General features: G+C 43.2%; 1 protein-coding gene across 1 annotated transcript; it reads right to left on the reverse strand.

Annotated features, from left to right (window-relative positions):
* Positions 1 to 751: 751 nt before the first annotated feature.
* LOC109877755 (TNF receptor-associated factor 6) lies at positions 752 to 18246 on the reverse strand. The gene is made up of 8 exons (XM_020469954.2): positions 18135 to 18246; positions 17007 to 17320; positions 14193 to 14343; positions 13923 to 14081; positions 13585 to 13656; positions 6423 to 6500; positions 5851 to 6135; positions 752 to 5736 (listed from the first exon to the last, which is right to left on the reverse strand). Exons 2-8 carry the CDS (start codon positions 17318 to 17320, stop codon positions 5140 to 5142), a joined length of 1656 nt encoding a protein of 551 aa, XP_020325543.2. The 5' UTR covers positions 18135 to 18246; the 3' UTR covers positions 752 to 5139.
* Positions 18247 to 18261: the final 15 nt, after the last annotated feature.

Raw genomic sequence — 18261 nt, forward strand, 5'->3', positions numbered from 1 at the left:
CTACTTCCTGTATACAGCCATGTTAGTTTCTACTCCCTGTATATAGCCATGTTTGTTTCTACTTCCTGTATACAGCCATGTTAGTTTCTACTCCCTGTATATAGCCATGTTTGTTTCTACTTCCTGTATATAGCCATGTTAGTTTCTACTTCCTGTATATAGCCATGTTTGTTTCTACTTCCTGTATACAGCCATGTTAGTTTCTACTCCCTGTATATAGCCATGTTTGTTTCTACTTCCTGTATATAGCCATGTTAGTTTCTACTCCCTGTATATAGCCATGTTTGTTTCTACTTCCTGTATACAGCCATGTTAGTTTCTACTCCCTGTATATAGCCATGTTTGTTTCTACTTCCTGTATATAGCCATGTTAGTTTCTACTCCCTGTATATAGCCATGTTTGTTTCTACTTCCTGTATACAGCCATGTTAGTTTCTACTCCCTGTATATAGCCATGTTTGTTTCTACTTCCTGTATACAGCCATGTTAGTTTCTACTTCCTGTATATAGCCATGTTTGTTTCTACTCCCTGTATATAGCCATGTTTGTTTCTACTTCCTGTATACAGCCATGTTATTGTTATTCACCGTGTATTTATTCCTCATGTTGCTATTTCTATTTAATCCTTTATCTTTATCTTTGCGGTGTTGGTAAAGGACCAGGCAGGAAGCATTTCACTCTTAGTCTACATCTGTTGTTTACAAAGCATGTGACAAATACACTTTTATTTGGTTAGTGCATTGCAACTCAGTATGAATCTCATTTGCTAGATTTATTTATTTAACCTTTATTTAACTTGGCAAGTCAGTTAAGAACAAATTCTTATTTACAATGACGGCCTACCAAAAGACAAAAGGCTTCCTGCGGTGACGGGTGCTGTGATTAAAAATACTAAATATAGGACAAAACAAACATCATGACAAGAGAGACAAGACTACATAAAGAGAGACCTAAGACAACAGCACGGCAGCAACACAACATAACACAGTATGGTAGCAACACAAATTGACAACATGGTAGCAACACAACATGGCACCATCACAACATGGTAGCAGCACAAAACATGGTACAAACATTATTGGGCACAGACAACAGCACAAAGGGCAAGAAGGTAGAGACAACCATACATCGCGCAAGTGTCCATGTTGTTGGACATTGGACATTGATGTTGGACATTCATTCCTTCTCAGAGAAAGGCACCCATAGATCCTGCTACAGCCTAGCATATTTCAGACAGGACAACATACAGGACCTTCAGAAAGTATTCACACCCCGTGACTTTTTCCACATTTTGTTGTGTTACAGCCTGAATTTAAAATGGATTAAAATGAGATGTTTTTGTCACTGGCCTACACACAATAATGTCAAAGTGGGATTACATACAAGATACATGCGTCGTTCCTAACTCAGCTGCTGGGGAGGAAGGAAACCACTCAGGGATTTCACCATGAGGCCAACGGTGACTTTAAAACAGTTACAGAGTTGAATGGCTGTGATAGGAGAAAACAACATTGTAGGTACGCAACAATACTAACCTAAATGACAGAGTGAAAAGAAGGAAATCTGTTCAGAATAAGAAAATATTCCAAAACTTACATCCTGTTTGCAACACGGCACTAATGTCATACTGCAACATGTGGCAAAGCAAAACAACACAGTAAGGCATATATGTCCACACAAATATATTCAACTTATTCCACAAGAAACAATCAAAAGTCCAGTGGGATTGAACGTATGAGAGTAAGTTATCCATTCTGGTGAGTGAGGATGTCTCCATAGCTCCATAGCCTCATCAAGCTATCCATCAACATGATTTAGCTTTCAGCCTTTTTGCAGATGTCTTCAATACTATTGTGGATAATCATGCTCCCTTCAAAAAAATGAAGAGTTAAAGGTAGATGGAATGCCTGGTACACTCCAGAATGATCAGAAGTCATTTATAAAAGAGACGATGCTTGGGTCAAGACCAGGAACACAGGCTCAGGCCCGGCAAGCTTTAAGCAACTGAGGAACTATTGTGCAAGACAAATCAGCAAGGCTAAATGGGATTATGCAACTGCTCTTTGGGATTGTAATGGGAACCCGGGTAAATTCTGAAAAACTGTCAAATCCTGATTTTGGGACCTGTTCTATTCACTATTTACATTAACACCATTGGTCAATCTGTTAACTTCATTTCAATGTGGATGATACTATTATGTACACTATTGCCCCGACTAGTTTTTTAAAATTTAACTAGGCCAGTCAGTTAAGAACAAATTCTTTTTTACAATGACGGCCTAGGAACAGTGGGTTAACTGCCTTGTTCAAGGGCAGAACAACAGATTTTTACCTTGTCAGCTCAGGGATTCGATCTAGAAACCTTCCAGTTACTAGTCCAACGCTCTAACCACTAGGCTACCTGCCGTCCCTATTGATCTGGCTGTGTCAAAACTAGTCCGATTTTATAGCTATGTAGGAATCCCTAGCTGATTTAAAACGTGTGCTTAATATGGACAAAACTAAATACATGTTTTTAAACTCTCGTAAGAACGTTTCAGATGAACTACATGTTCACTCATTAGATGGTTCTCTAATCGAACGTGTTCCGGCATATAAACAATAAGGCATTTGGATTGATATGGATTTGACGTTTTAAATTAACATAGATGAGCTGGTTAAGAAGCTAAGCGGTCTTTTTTTCTACAGAAAGCGATGGGGCCTTTCTCTCAGCAGTAGGAAGCAGATCATTCAGTCAACCTTTTTATCTGTTCTTGATTATGGTGATTATTTATCCAAATACAGTTGCTACTAGTCTTAAAGCTATGGATTCCATCTACCACGTTGCCCTTCGTTGTTATGGGCGACAGATTTGATACTCATCACAACACTGCATCCTGTATCAAAAGGTTGTCTGGACTTCGCTAAAGACTCGTAGGTCTCTACATCACAACCTTTTTGTTTACAAGGTCCTGCTTCATAAACTTCCGTCTTATCGAACTTTTCTTTTGAAGTATAGACACCCGAGTTGCCTAACCCGTTACTCGACGTTCCTAGGGTCTCCACCGAACTAGGTAAATCTGATTTTAGCTTAAATGCACCATATTGCCCCCAAAAATATAAATACATTTCATTTTGATGTTCTGGTGCTGTTTGAGGCAATTTAATGTATTGATTGGGGACTTGTGGAGGAATGTAACTTTTTCTGAATGATTTGTGATGTTTTAATAGTGCTTAACATGACTGCGTTTTGTATTGTAATATATTGTGTATAATGTGTATATTTATATTGTATTTTACAGGGCACATCTGGAAAAGAAACCTAGGCCTCAATTTCTTCCCAGTTAAAATAAAAGGTAAAAAAAAAAAGATAGGTGCATGATTAGCCCATATTGCTGTCCTGCCTGAGCATTTCCAAATGTAACAAGTACATTTGTGTGTCAGGGAAAATGTATGGAGTAAAATGTACATTATTTTCTTTAGAAATGTAGTGGAGTAAAAGTTGTCAAAAATATAAATAGTAAAGTACAGATACCACCAAAAGAAAAACACAAGTAGTACTTAAGTACTTTACACCACTGTGTATACCAACTCATTCATATGTCACTGCTTATTGTATGTCCTAACGCACAGCCATTGTTCAGGAAATCTCTTCTCCAGAAGACGTCTTAATGCACAGCTCTTTTGTCTGGGAAAAGGTCTTAAGACCCAGGTTAGGACGTTGCCCCATCTTGATCCTCCAACCAGAAGACCAGGTTAGGACCGTTGCCCCATCTTTCCTGTATGATCCTCCAACCAGAAGACCAGGTTAGGACGTTGCCCCATCTTCCCTGTATGATCCTCCAACCAGAAGACCAGATAGGACGTTGCCCCATCTTCCCTGTATGATCCTCCAACCAGAAGACCAGGTTAGGACGTTGCCCCATCTTCCCTGTATGATCCTCCAACCAGAAGACCAGGTTAGGACGTTGCCCCATCTTCCCTGTATGATCCTCCAACCAGAAGACCAGGTTAGGACGTTGCCCCATCTTTCCTGTATGATCCTCCAACCAGAAGACCAGGTTAGGACGTTGCCCCATCTTCCCTGTATGATCCTCCAACCAGAAGACCAGGTTAGGACGTTGCCCCATCTTCCCTGTATGATCCTCCAACCAGAAGACCAGGGAAATGCCAGTGATCCTAACTCTCGTCATCCAGGATGTACAATAAGTTGATAGGTAGTTCTGCGTGTGGTCATCTCCTGCCTACAGATGGTCCTGCCCCTGCCCTCGCTGTGTTTTGTAGAAAGCGCTAAAAGGGATTCATTTGATTGAGTATCTCTCTGTCCTACATCACTCTCTGTCCCCTTCCTAATCTCCAACAGAAATACACTTCTATTAACATCTTATTTGAATTTGCTTCTTTTATGCCAACATAAAGTTGTAATAAACATGACTTTGAGCTTGACATAAATATCATAAACTGTAATAGCATGTTATGATAATTAACGAGACTTTGTCGGTCTCCACTACAAAGCTGTCACAAAGAACGATGCACTGAAACCAAAGTCATGTTTATTACAACCTAATGTAGGCACCATAAGACATTTTGAAATCCTATCTATGTAGAGCAGTACAGTAGCCTGCGACACATTGCTGGATCAGTGATGGAACACAGAGCTTGGGACTAGAACGTTCTGTCTGCAAATAGATGATTGTGAGATCGGCTTTAAAGTTCTGAACCCTCATTGGTTTAAATGGTGTCAGCCATTTTTTTTGTTGATCTTATATTCTTTTGAACTTAACATGAATTGGGGGTATTTAGAGGAATATATAGGTAGAGAACATTGAACAGAATAAGGCTAATGTCAATAACTCAATTTTGACAAAAATGCAGATAAAACCCATACAGCCCCAAGCTCTCGACTTGTTGCAGGAAACCTTGGTGTTCATCGCCACCAACATCCAGTCCATCACTCAACAGCTACAGCAAAGAAAAGCCTTTTGGAGTTGGAGATAAAACCCACAACTGAGCCGTACACTTTCCCATGATGTTGGTCATGACTGAACCCAATGCAATGATCCTGTGTGATACAACAACTCAGGGAAATGGCAAACTGATACTTTGTACTGATAACGTTGGTGGCGATTGACCTCGTCACTTGGAACGTTAAAAGTGTCCTCACAGCGAGGCCTCGGGCCCTCTGGGCTGCAAGGCCGCTCCCTCGCGCCTTAGGGCAGTGTCGAAGCGCGGCGTCACCTCGCAGCGCACCAGCAGCGTGTCGTCGTGCACAAACCCCCGCTGTGGTAGCTCCATCAAGTGCAGAAAGGTGACGTAGCCAAAGCCCTTGGGGTTCCTCTGGATGGTGGGCCTCTGGAATGCCTGCAGGTCGGGCTTGGTCTCCATCACCTCCACATGGTGCTGGCCCTCAGGCCCCTGGTCCAGCACGGCCAGCCGGATGGTGCCTTGGAAGGGCCACGACAGCTGCCCATCAAATTCACCCTGCATGGTGTGAACGAACAGTGAGATGTAGTTGGAGCAGCGCTGTGCCGAGGGCGTTTGGAGGTGGAGGCGCAGACACAGCTTGTAGCCCGGCCGGCCCGTGTAGAAGCCCGGGCTATGCACCACAACAGGCTGTCCGGCAGCCTGGGTACGTAGGTAGCCCGAGAAGCCCTCCAAGGGCCACACGTACACACCCTGGCACTGCTTGGCCTCCAGCTCCTTTAGGTTCTCCTCCAGCGAGGTGACCTTGCGACGGAGCTCCGCCACCAGCCCCGCCTGGGGGAATAATGATAATAGAAAACAAAATGGTTGTTTAGTTGTAGACGTTTTTCATTCAAACAAGTGAATTCAACGTCACAAATGAGAGAACGAATTTGTTATCTGTTCCACCTGAATGCTCAGCTCACGTAGCTGGTGGTCCTGCCGTACTAGTCGTCCCTCCAGCTGCTGGGTGGTCTCCCGCATGGTCTGCAGTTCCCCGCAGCACTGGCAGGGGGCGCCACTGCTGCTAGCTCCTGGGTGTGCCCCCAGCTCTGCGGCGGCAGCCCCTCGGTCCTCAGAAGAAGGTGGCTGGGTGTACCCGGTAAGGCTGTGCCTGTGCAGGTACTCAGCCATGCAGCGCATGTGCATCTGAGTGAACTCCTGCATGTGCTGCGCCAGGTCATTGCGCTGCATCTGGAATAGCACATAAAGACTTGAAAAAAGAGCCACTGTGTTGAACCAAGGTGGTAAGTGGAAGCCTTGTCCGGTTTAAAAACCCTCTTTGTTAGACCTGAAAGTATCGGCTGGACGGGAGTAGATGTGGAAACTCTACCTAGTCCTGCCAGAGGCCACGAGAAGTGGATCTTTGCTATCTCGGCCTTGGGTAATGGGGTTTGTTTTTGACAAGGCAAAGTAGTCACAGAACATAGGTGGTAAATGACTCAGAAAGTGTTGAGGTTGACTCTAACTCAGTGACCTACCATCTCTCGACATCCAAAAGTGCTGAAGGTACAGGCAATCGGAGCCTTCGGACAGTCTGTGTCATAGTGAGATTCCAACTGAAACAAAAACACCACCGAGTCAGATCCTACATCGCTTGACCTGTGTAGAAGCTTGTTACAAAGAGATACTTTTTCCAGAGGAAAGGTAGGCAACCTATCTGTGTCCAAGGGCTAGCATTGCGGTCCATTGCCGCCCAGCAAAGTTTAGCAGTCCAATATCATTCATGAAAGATTGAGTTAAACATAGGTTTGTGTGGGCCGCAAGCAGATGTGAACTGGACCAAAATCTGCCCGTGAGCCACACGTTGGAGACTCCTGCTTTACACCATCATCATTTCATAGGTTTAGTAATCAGGACTACTGCTCTACACCACCATCATCTCATAGGTTTAGTAATCAGGACTATTGCTCGACACCATCATCATCTCCTAGGTTTAGTAATCAGGACTACTGCTCTACACCACCATCATCATCTCATAGGTTTAGTAATCAGGACTACTGCTCTACACCATCATCTCATAGGTTTAGTAATCAGGACTACTGCTCTACACCATCATCATCTCATAGGTTTAGTAATCAGGACTACTGCTCTACACCATCATCTCATAGGTTTAGTAATCAGGACTACTGCTCTACACCATCATCTCATAGGTTTAGTAATCAGGACTACTGCTCTACACCACCACCACCATCATCATCTCATAGGTTTAGTAATCAGGACTACTGCTCTACACCACCACCATCATCATCTCATAGGTTTAGTAATCAGGACTACTGCTCTACACCACCACCATCATCATCTCATAGGTTTAGTAATCAGGACTACTGCTCTACACCATCATCATCTCATAGGTTTAGTAATCAGGACTACTGCTCTACACCTCCATCATCATCTCATAGGTTTAGTAATCAGGACTACTGCTCTACACCTCCATCATCATCTCATAGGTTTAGTAATCAGGACTACTGCTCTACACCTCCATCATCATCTCATAGGTTTAGTAATCAGGACTACTGCTCTACACCTCCATCATCATCTCATAGGTTTAGTAATCAGGACTACTGCTCTACACCTCCATCATCATCTCATAGGTTTAGTAATCAGGACTACTGCTCTACACCTCCATCATCATCTCATAGGTTTAGTAATCAGGACTACTGCTCTACACCTCCATCATCATCTCATAGGTTTAGTAATCAGGACTACTGCTCTACACCTCCATCATCATCTCATAGGTTTAGTAATCAGGACTACTGCTCTACACCTCCATCATCATCTCATAGGTTTAGTAATCAGGACTACTGCTCTACACCTCCATCATCATCTCATAGGTTTAGTAATCAGGACTACTGCTCTACACCTCCATCATCATCTCATAGGTTTAGTAATCAGGACTACTGCTCTACACCTCCATCATCATCTCATAGGTTTAGTAATCAGGACTACTGCTCTACACCTCCATCATCATCTCATAGGTTTAGTAATCAGGACTACTGCTCTACACCTCCATCATCATCTCATAGGTTTAGTAATCAGGACTACTGCTCTACACCACCACCACCATCATCATCTCATAGGTTTAGTAATCAGGACTACTGCTCTACACCACCACCATCATCATCTCATAGGTTTAGTAATCAGGACTACTGCTCTACACCACCACCATCATCATCTCATAGGTTTAGTAATCAGGACTACTGCTCTACACCATCATCATCATCTCATAGGTTTAGTAATCAGGACTACTGCTCTACACCTCCATCATCATCTCATAGGTTTAGTAATCAGGACTACTGCTCTACACCTCCATCATCATCTCATAGGTTTAGTAATCAGGACTACTGCTCTACACCTCCATCATCATCTCATAGGTTTAGTAATCAGGACTACTGCTCTACACCATCATCATCTCATAGGTTTAGTAATCAGGACTACTGCTCTACACCTCCATCATCATCTCATAGGTTTAGTAATCAGGACTACTGCTCTACACCTCCATCATCATCTCATAGGTTTAGTAATCAGGACTACTGCTCTACACCTCCATCATCATCTCATAGGTTTAGTAATCAGGACTACTGCTCTACACCATCATCATCTCATAGGTTTAGTAATCAGGACTACTGCTCTACACCTCCATCATCATCTCATAGGTTTAGTAATCAGGACTACTGCTCTACACCTCCATCATCATCTCATAGGTTTAGTAATCAGGACTACTGCTCTACACCTCCATCATCATCTCATAGGTTTAGTAATCAGGACTACTGCTCTACACCACCATCATCATCTCATAGGTTTAGTAATCAGGACTACTGCTCTACACCATCATCTCATAGGTTTAGTAATCAGGACTACTGCTCTACACCATCATCTCATAGGTTTAGTAATCAGGACTACTGCTCTACACCATCATCTCATAGGTTTAGTAATCAGGACTACTGCTCTACACCACCATCATCATCTCATAGGTTTAGTAATCAGGACTACTGCTCTACACCTCCATCATCATCTCATAGGTTTAGTAATCAGGACTACTGCTCTACACCTCCATCATCATCTCATAGGTTTAGTAATCAGGACTACTGCTCTACACCTCCATCATCATCTCATAGGTTTAGTAATCAGGACTACTGCTCTACACCACCATCATCATCTCATAGGTTTAGTAATCAGGACTACTGCTCTACACCACCATCATCATCATCTCATAGGTTTAGTAATCAGGACTACTGCTCTACACCTCCATCATCATCTCATAGGTTTAGTAATCAGGACTACTGCTCTACACCACCATCATCATCTCATAGGTTTAGTAATCAGGACTACTGCTCTACACCTCCATCATCATCTCATAGGTTTAGTAATCAGGACTACTGCTCTACACCACCATCATCATCTCATAGGTTTAGTAATCAGGACTACTGCTCTACACCATCATCTCATAGGTTTAGTAATCAGGACTACTGCTCTACACCATCATCTCATAGGTTTAGTAATCAGGACTACTGCTCTACACCTCCATCATCATCTCATAGGTTTAGTAATCAGGACTACTGCTCTACACCATCATCTCATAGGTTTAGTAATCAGGACTACTGCTCTACACCATCATCATCTCATAGGTTTAGTAATCAGGACTACTGCTCTACACCATCATCTCATAGGTTTAGTAATCAGGACTACTGCTCTACACCATCATCTCATAGGTTTAGTAATCAGGACTACTGCTCTACACCACCACCACCATCATCATCTCATAGGTTTAGTAATCAGGACTACTGCTCTACACCACCACCATCATCATCTCATAGGTTTAGTAATCAGGACTACTGCTCTACACCACCACCATCATCATCTCATAGGTTTAGTAATCAGGACTACTGCTCTACACCATCATCATCTCATAGGTTTAGTAATCAGGACTACTGCTCTACACCTCCATCATCATCTCATAGGTTTAGTAATCAGGACTACTGCTCTACACCTCCATCATCATCTCATAGGTTTAGTAATCAGGACTACTGCTCTACACCTCCATCATCATCTCATAGGTTTAGTAATCAGGACTACTGCTCTACACCTCCATCATCATCTCATAGGTTTAGTAATCAGGACTACTGCTCTACACCTCCATCATCATCTCATAGGTTTAGTAATCAGGACTACTGCTCTACACCTCCATCATCATCTCATAGGTTTAGTAATCAGGACTACTGCTCTACACCTCCATCATCATCTCATAGGTTTAGTAATCAGGACTACTGCTCTACACCTCCATCATCATCTCATAGGTTTAGTAATCAGGACTACTGCTCTACACCTCCATCATCATCTCATAGGTTTAGTAATCAGGACTACTGCTCTACACCTCCATCATCATCTCATAGGTTTAGTAATCAGGACTACTGCTCTACACCTCCATCATCATCTCATAGGTTTAGTAATCAGGACTACTGCTCTACACCTCCATCATCATCTCATAGGTTTAGTAATCAGGACTACTGCTCTACACCACCACCACCATCATCATCTCATAGGTTTAGTAATCAGGACTACTGCTCTACACCTCCATCATCATCTCATAGGTTTAGTAATCAGGACTACTGCTCTACACCTCCATCATCATCTCATAGGTTTAGTAATCAGGACTACTGCTCTACACCACCACCACCATCATCATCTCATAGGTTTAGTAATCAGGACTACTGCTCTACACCACCACCATCATCATCTCATAGGTTTAGTAATCAGGACTACTGCTCTACACCACCACCATCATCATCTCATAGGTTTAGTAATCAGGACTACTGCTCTACACCATCATCATCATCTCATAGGTTTAGTAATCAGGACTACTGCTCTACACCTCCATCATCATCTCATAGGTTTAGTAATCAGGACTACTGCTCTACACCTCCATCATCATCTCATAGGTTTAGTAATCAGGACTACTGCTCTACACCTCCATCATCATCTCATAGGTTTAGTAATCAGGACTACTGCTCTACACCTCCATCATCATCTCATAGGTTTAGTAATCAGGACTACTGCTCTACACCTCCATCATCATCTCATAGGTTTAGTAATCAGGACTACTGCTCTACACCTCCATCATCATCTCATAGGTTTAGTAATCAGGACTACTGCTCTACACCTCCATCATCATCTCATAGGTTTAGTAATCAGGACTACTGCTCTACACCTCCATCATCATCTCATAGGTTTAGTAATCAGGACTACTGCTCTACACCTCCATCATCATCTCATAGGTTTAGTAATCAGGACTACTGCTCTACACCTCCATCATCATCTCATAGGTTTAGTAATCAGGACTACTGCTCTACACCTCCATCATCATCTCATAGGTTTAGTAATCAGGACTACTGCTCTACACCACCATCATCATCTCATAGGTTTAGTAATCAGGACTACTGCTCTACACCATCATCTCATAGGTTTAGTAATCAGGACTACTGCTCTACACCATCATCTCATAGGTTTAGTAATCAGGACTACTGCTCTACACCATCATCTCATAGGTTTAGTAATCAGGACTACTGCTCTACACCATCATCTCATAGGTTTAGTAATCAGGACTACTGCTCTACACCACCATCATCATCTCATAGGTTTAGTAATCAGGACTACTGCTCTACACCTCCATCATCATCTCATAGGTTTAGTAATCAGGACTACTGCTCTACACCTCCATCATCATCTCATAGGTTTAGTAATCAGGACTACTGCTCTACACCTCCATCATCATCTCATAGGTTTAGTAATCAGGACTACTGCTCTACACCACCATCATCATCTCATAGGTTTAGTAATCAGGACTACTGCTCTACACCACCATCATCATCATCTCATAGGTTTAGTAATCAGGACTACTGCTCTACACCTCCATCATCATCTCATAGGTTTAGTAATCAGGACTACTGCTCTACACCACCATCATCATCTCATAGGTTTAGTAATCAGGACTACTGCTCTACACCTCCATCATCATCTCATAGGTTTAGTAATCAGGACTACTGCTCTACACCACCATCATCATCTCATAGGTTTAGTAATCAGGACTACTGCTCTACACCATCATCTCATAGGTTTAGTAATCAGGACTACTGCTCTACACCATCATCTCATAGGTTTAGTAATCAGGACTACTGCTCTACACCTCCATCATCATCTCATAGGTTTAGTAATCAGGACTACTGCTCTACACCACCATCATCATCTCATAGGTTTAGTAATCAGGACTACTGCTCTACACCATCATCTCATAGGTTTAGTATTCAGGACTACTGCTCTACACCACCATCATCATCTCATAGGTTTAGTAATCAGGACTACTGCTCTACACCATCATCTCATAGGTTTAGTAATCAGGACTACTGCTCTACACCACCATCATCATCTCATAGGTTTAGTAATCAGGACTACTGCTCTACACCACCATCATCATCTCATAGGTTTAGTAATCAGGACTACTGCTCTACACCATCATCTCATAGGTTTAGTAATCAGGACTACTGCTCTACACCACCATCATCATCTCATAGGTTTAGTAATCAGGACTACTGCTCTACACCACCATCATCATCTCATAGGTTTAGTAATCAGGACTACTGCTCTACACCACCATCATCATCTCATAGGTTTAGTAATCAGGACTACTGCTCTACACCATCATCTCATAGGTTTAGTAATCAGGACTACTGCTCTACACCACCATCATCATCTCATAGGTTTAGTAATCAGGACTACTGCTCTACACCATCATCATCTCATAGGTTTAGTAATCAGGACTACTGCTCTACACCACCATCATCATCTCATAGGTTTAGTAATCAGGACTACTGCTCTACACCTCCATCATCATCTCATAGGTTTAGTAATCAGGACTACTGCTCTACACCTCCATCATCATCTCATAGGTTTAGTAATCAGGACTACTGCTCTACACCACCATCATCATCTCATAGGTTTAGTAATCAGGACTACTGCTCTACACCATCATCTCATAGGTTTAGTAATCAGGACTACTGCTCTACACCACCATCATCATCTCATAGGTTTAGTAATCAGGACTACTGCTCTACACCACCATCATCATCTCATAGGTTTAGTAATCAGGACTACTGCTCTACACCATCATCTCATAGGTTTAGTAATCAGGACTACTGCTCTACACCATCATCTCATAGGTTTAGTAATCAGGACTACTGCTCTACACCATCATCTCATAGGTTTAGTAATCAGGACTACTGCTCTACACCATCATCTCATAGGTTTAGTAATCAGGACTACTGCTCTACACCATCATCTCATAGGTTTAGTAATCAGGACTACTGCTCTACACCATCATCTCATAGGTTTAGTAATCAGGACTACTGCTCTACATCATCATCTCATAGGTTTAGTAATCAGGACTACTGCTCTACACCATCATCTCATAGGTTTAGTAATCAGGACTACTGCTCTACACCATCATCTCATAGGTTTAGTAATCAGGACTACTGCTCTACACCATCATCTCATAGGTTTAGTAATCAGGACTACTGCTCTACACCATCATCTCATAGGTTTAGTAATCAGCTAAATCTAAAACGGCAGCCATCAGGTCTCCATCCCCACCTGGTCTCTGATGAGCTCCATACCGCAGTACTGACACACCACGTTGGCAAAGGGACACAGCGACTCATGAATCTGAGGACACAACAAAAACAATGTTCAAAAGGCTGTCTGTCACATGACCAGCTTCAGAAATAACAGTCTATCCACTTTTTTCAGTGAACATTAAAGGGGAGCTCAAATGGAGAACGAACACAGTTTCTTACTGACTGAGACTTATGGTCACGTTTTCTTCTGCTGTGCTGCTAGCTAAGCTAACTGAGGCGGTGCACCCGGTAGTCAATCCAATCAATCTTTATTCAGGATAGTGCCCTCAGCATGAATAAGTTGGTGATGCTTACCTTGCTGTCCTCATAAACAAAGCTCTCTACACAGTCGGGACAGGACACAGGTCTCCGCTGGCAGTGTTGGCTTTGGTGCATCTCCAGCTGGCTCTTCCACACCGCGTCCTGGCACAGCGGACAAGGCACGGTGGCAAACTCACATTTCGTAACATGGCCCTGGCAGGGTGAGATGGCAGAGTGAGCTAATCATTTGGTTTCAACATGGCAACACGGTTGAAGTGATATGAACTAAGGTGTCAGCCATTGTCTGCGGAGAAGGATGCCTACATCCAGGCGGCGAAGCTCCATTTTGTCAGTGCAGCCTACGTTGGTGCAGCGCACCGTTAGGGAGAGGATCTCCCGCTTGGCAAAGTTATCTGGAAACAGCTGGTCTTCCCGTAGTACCTCGTTATCCACTGGACACCTCTGCCCTGTATCACTGGGGGGGAAAGAAAGAAAGAGTTCAGTATGATGCTTGGGACCAGGGTTTCATTCATTAATCAACAGGAGAAACCATTTTAAAATGGAGGTAGGCCCTACTACCTGAACTTGTCCAATGAGAAGGCTCCTTTTTGAGATCACTTACAACCATTATCTTTTGAGGACTTATTCATTTGAAAAAAACTGTCCATGTATTCATCATCATCATCTCGTGAAAAGGGACACACAAATACGTGTCATTCAGCAAATTCAGAAAAGAGCACCAATGAAAAACCCAGAATACAAACATCACAACAGTGCTGCAATAACGATGGTAGCTTGGTACTGTAATTGTGGGGAAGTGAAGGTAGTGACAGAGCAAATAGTCCAGAATATGACCAATCATTTATCCAGTAAGTCAGTAACCCAAGAGGCTGTCATTGCCCACCAAATCAGTGAATGATTGACAGTCATTGATAATCCCAACTGTTATATCATCTACAAGACCCTGCTAGGTAAAGTCCCCCCTTATCTCAGCTCGCTGGTCACCATAGCATCTCCCACCTGTAGCACACGCTCCAGCAGGTATATCTCTCTAGTCACCCCCAAAACCAATTATTTCTTTGGCCGCCTCTCCTTCCAGTTCTCTGCTGCCAATGACTGGAACGAACTACAAAAATCTCTGAAACTGGAAACACTTATCTCCCTCACTAGCTTTAAGCACCAACTGTCAGAGCAGCTCACAGATTACTGCATATGTACATAGCCCACCTATAATTAAGCCCAAACAACTACCTCTTTCCCAACTGTATTTAATTAATTTTGCTCCTTTGCACCCCATTATTTTTATTTCTACTTTGCACATTCTTCCATTGCAAAACTACCATTCCAGTATTTTACTTGCTATATTGTATTTACTTTGCCATCATGGCCTTTACCTCCCTTCTCACCTCATTTGCTCACATTGTATATAGACTTGTTTATACTGTATTATTGACTGTATGTTTGTTTTACTCCATGTGTAACTCTGTGTCGTTGTATCTGTCGAACTGCTTTGCTTTATCTTGGCCAGGTCGCAATTGTAAATGAGAACTTGTTCTCAACTTGCCTACCTGGTTAAATAAAGGTGAAATAAAATAAATAAAAATGTCACGTGGCTGTTGTAATGCACTGCTATATGATGTATAGAGATGTTCTGCAATTATTGAATCACCTGCATTGCCCATCTTATCTGGTGGCCGACAAAAATGATTATAGAGTTGAATATTTACAGGCACACGACTATGACCTCTCCAGGAGTCAAAGCAAAAACTTGAGTCCATCTCAGACTGGCGCAAAAACATCTGGCTCCAGCGCCACATGGGGATTTTGAAACTCTATGGAGGGCCACACAGATCTTTCCATGACCGATTTGATTGTCAAAATCGATACGAGGGCCAGAAAAAGGGCATTTATATGAAAATAGGTCTATTGTTATTTCTACATACTCTCTCGTTTTAGATGTTCCTGTGACCTGCAGGGTTAGTTTTTTTTAACCCAAAATAAACCTCATGCGTCATCCCTATGACAGAAATGCAGCGTGGCGACAGATAACCATTGGCTAACCCCGGCACATTGACATGGATGTTGTACCGCTGTAATAGTATGGTTGATTCATGAAATAAATGACCTTTAACCCCTGCGTCTCTCATTAGAGGAGCTGTGATTATAAAACGCCCCGTAGTTCAGTTCTCTGTCCTCAACAACTTGAATGTTGACAATAAACATGCAGAGATAATTGTGGGTGCAGGGGTAAAGGGGTATCCTTCCTGTTTGGCCCTGTCCGGGGGTGTCCTCGGATGGGGCCACAGTGTCTCCTGACCCCTCCTGTCTCAGCCTCCAGTATTTATGCTGCAGTAGTTTATGTGTCGGGGGGCTGGGGTCAGTTTGTTATATCTGGAGTACTTCTCCTGTCCTATTCGGTGTCCTGTGTGAATCTAAGTGTGCGTTCTCTAATTCTCTCCTTCTCTCTTTCTTTCTCTCTCTCGGAGGACCTGAGCCCTAGGACCATGCCCCAGGACTACCTGACATGATGACTCCTTGCTGTCCCCAGTCCACCTGGCCATGCTGCTGTTCCAGTTTCAACTGACCTGAGCCCTAGGACCATGCCCCAGGACTACCTGACATGATGACTCCTTGCTGTCCCCAGTCTACCTGGCCATGCTGCTGCTCCAGTTTCAACTTCCACCTGACTGTGCTGCTGCTCTAGTTTCAACTGTTCTGCCTTATTATTATTCGACCATGCTGGTCATTTATGAACATTGAACATCTTGACCATGTTCTGTTATAATCTCCACCCGGCACAGCCAGAAGAGGACTGGCCACCCCACATAGCCTGGTTCCTCTCTAGGTTTCTTCCTAGGTATTGGCCTTTCTAGGGAGTTTTTCCTAGCCACCGTGCTTCTCCACCTGCATTGCTTGCTGTTTGGGGTTTTAGGCTGGGTTTCTGTACAGCACTTTGAGATATCAGCTGATGTACGAAGGGCTATATAAATAAATTTGATTTGATTTGATTTAAAGGAATAAGCAAATATTGTTATTTAAATCCTGGAGGGTATTTTCCCAAAGCAGGATACAGAAAGTTAGATAACTAACATGTAAATGTATCATTATCCTGTAAGTATGGGTACCGGGGAGGCTTACCGGATGGACTTCTCAATGCAGCTACGGCAGAAGCGATGGCCGCACGGCGTCTGCACGGCTGCCCTCAGGGCCATGAGGCAGATGGGGCACTCGTACTTGCTCTCCAGCGGAGGGTCGAACTCCACGTCGTAGCCTTGCAGTGGGGCGCCGCCCTGTAGGCTGGTGGGGGTACTCTCCGTGGGGCTCAGCGCAGAGTCGCTGCTCTCTTTCTCCAGCATGGCCAGCGCACAGTTGGACAGCTGTGACGCGGCCGCCCCACCACAACACGCTTCATCATTCTCCAGGCTGCTCTTATCACTCTCAAAGCAGGACATCTACACAGTGCGGAGAGAAACGTGGAGAAAGAGAGATACGAACCATTACCCCTCCACAAGTATTCACAAAGTGTTTAATTACACTGAAAAATATGCCTTCTGTGGAAATCACTGGGCTATGTTTCTCTCTCAGACGGTTGGAATGTTTCCTTCTTGAAATGTGTGTCATCAGTTCCACTTGGACTCAACTGTCTCCTGAGCTCTGTTCTCAGATCAGCCCGAGATAAGAAACTTCATAATGACTGTACATGACTCAGGGGACCAAAGGTACGGACATGCCACAAAGGAGACAACACCTAGCGAACATCCTCAATTCAATGCCTTTTGCGTTAGCCAATTGACATGGTGGTTACAGTCTGAAACTACAGTAATTTACCTATATAGGGCTAGAAATTATCTTGCGAGCTTAGAAACCAGCAATCTGGGTTGCTAGCTTGTCAGGTCAGGGGCACAATAGGCGGGGGAATCTCAGTTCCTCATGCAAGCTAATATTTCAGATAGTATGTCAATATCTGTAAACAACAAAACCTGTCTGACCTCGTGGTAACATAAGTGGTTAGCTGTTCAATATCCGAAGCTAAAATATGAGAAGACAAGTTCAAAAGCAAGTAATAATCACAAATCATTGCACAACAAGTTAACGTTAGCTGGCTAGCGGTGTGGTAGCGATGATGCTGACACGGAACTTCGAAGTGCTTGAGATGACATTTCAACAAACTAACAAAACTAAACACTGTAATAAACACATGTATGCATGATTCGTGTATTAGTCTATGGTGTTGGAATATTTGACAATATGCGTGTTAATGCTTACCGTAGCCTTGAAAGTACATCAGTTTTCTTGACTGACTCTCCTTAGCTAATTAATTACTTCCTGCATTTTCATCATCCTTCTTCTCTGCCTCATTGGTGGTTTATGCCGGGTGGCAAAGGAATAAGTA

Source organism: Oncorhynchus kisutch, unplaced genomic scaffold (genome assembly GCF_002021735.2).
Source record: "Oncorhynchus kisutch isolate 150728-3 unplaced genomic scaffold, Okis_V2 Okis03b-Okis08b_hom, whole genome shotgun sequence".
In the NCBI taxonomy this organism is placed as follows: Eukaryota; Metazoa; Chordata; class Actinopteri; order Salmoniformes; family Salmonidae; genus Oncorhynchus; species Oncorhynchus kisutch.

Bases quoted from the DNA above. Each gene is read 5' to 3' on its own strand.
- LOC109877755 (XM_020469954.2), bottom strand. From the start codon at position 17,320: ATGTCCTGCTTTGAGAGTGATAAGAGCAGCCTGGAGAATGATGAAGCG. The intron at 6,136-6,422 runs GTAGGTCACTGA...GTGCTATTCCAG, and splicing joins CTTTTGGATGTCGAGAGATG to ATGCAGCGCAATGACCTGGC. The intron at 5,737-5,850 runs GTGGAACAGATA...TTATTCCCCCAG, and splicing joins TACGTGAGCTGAGCATTCAG to GCGGGGCTGGTGGCGGAGCT.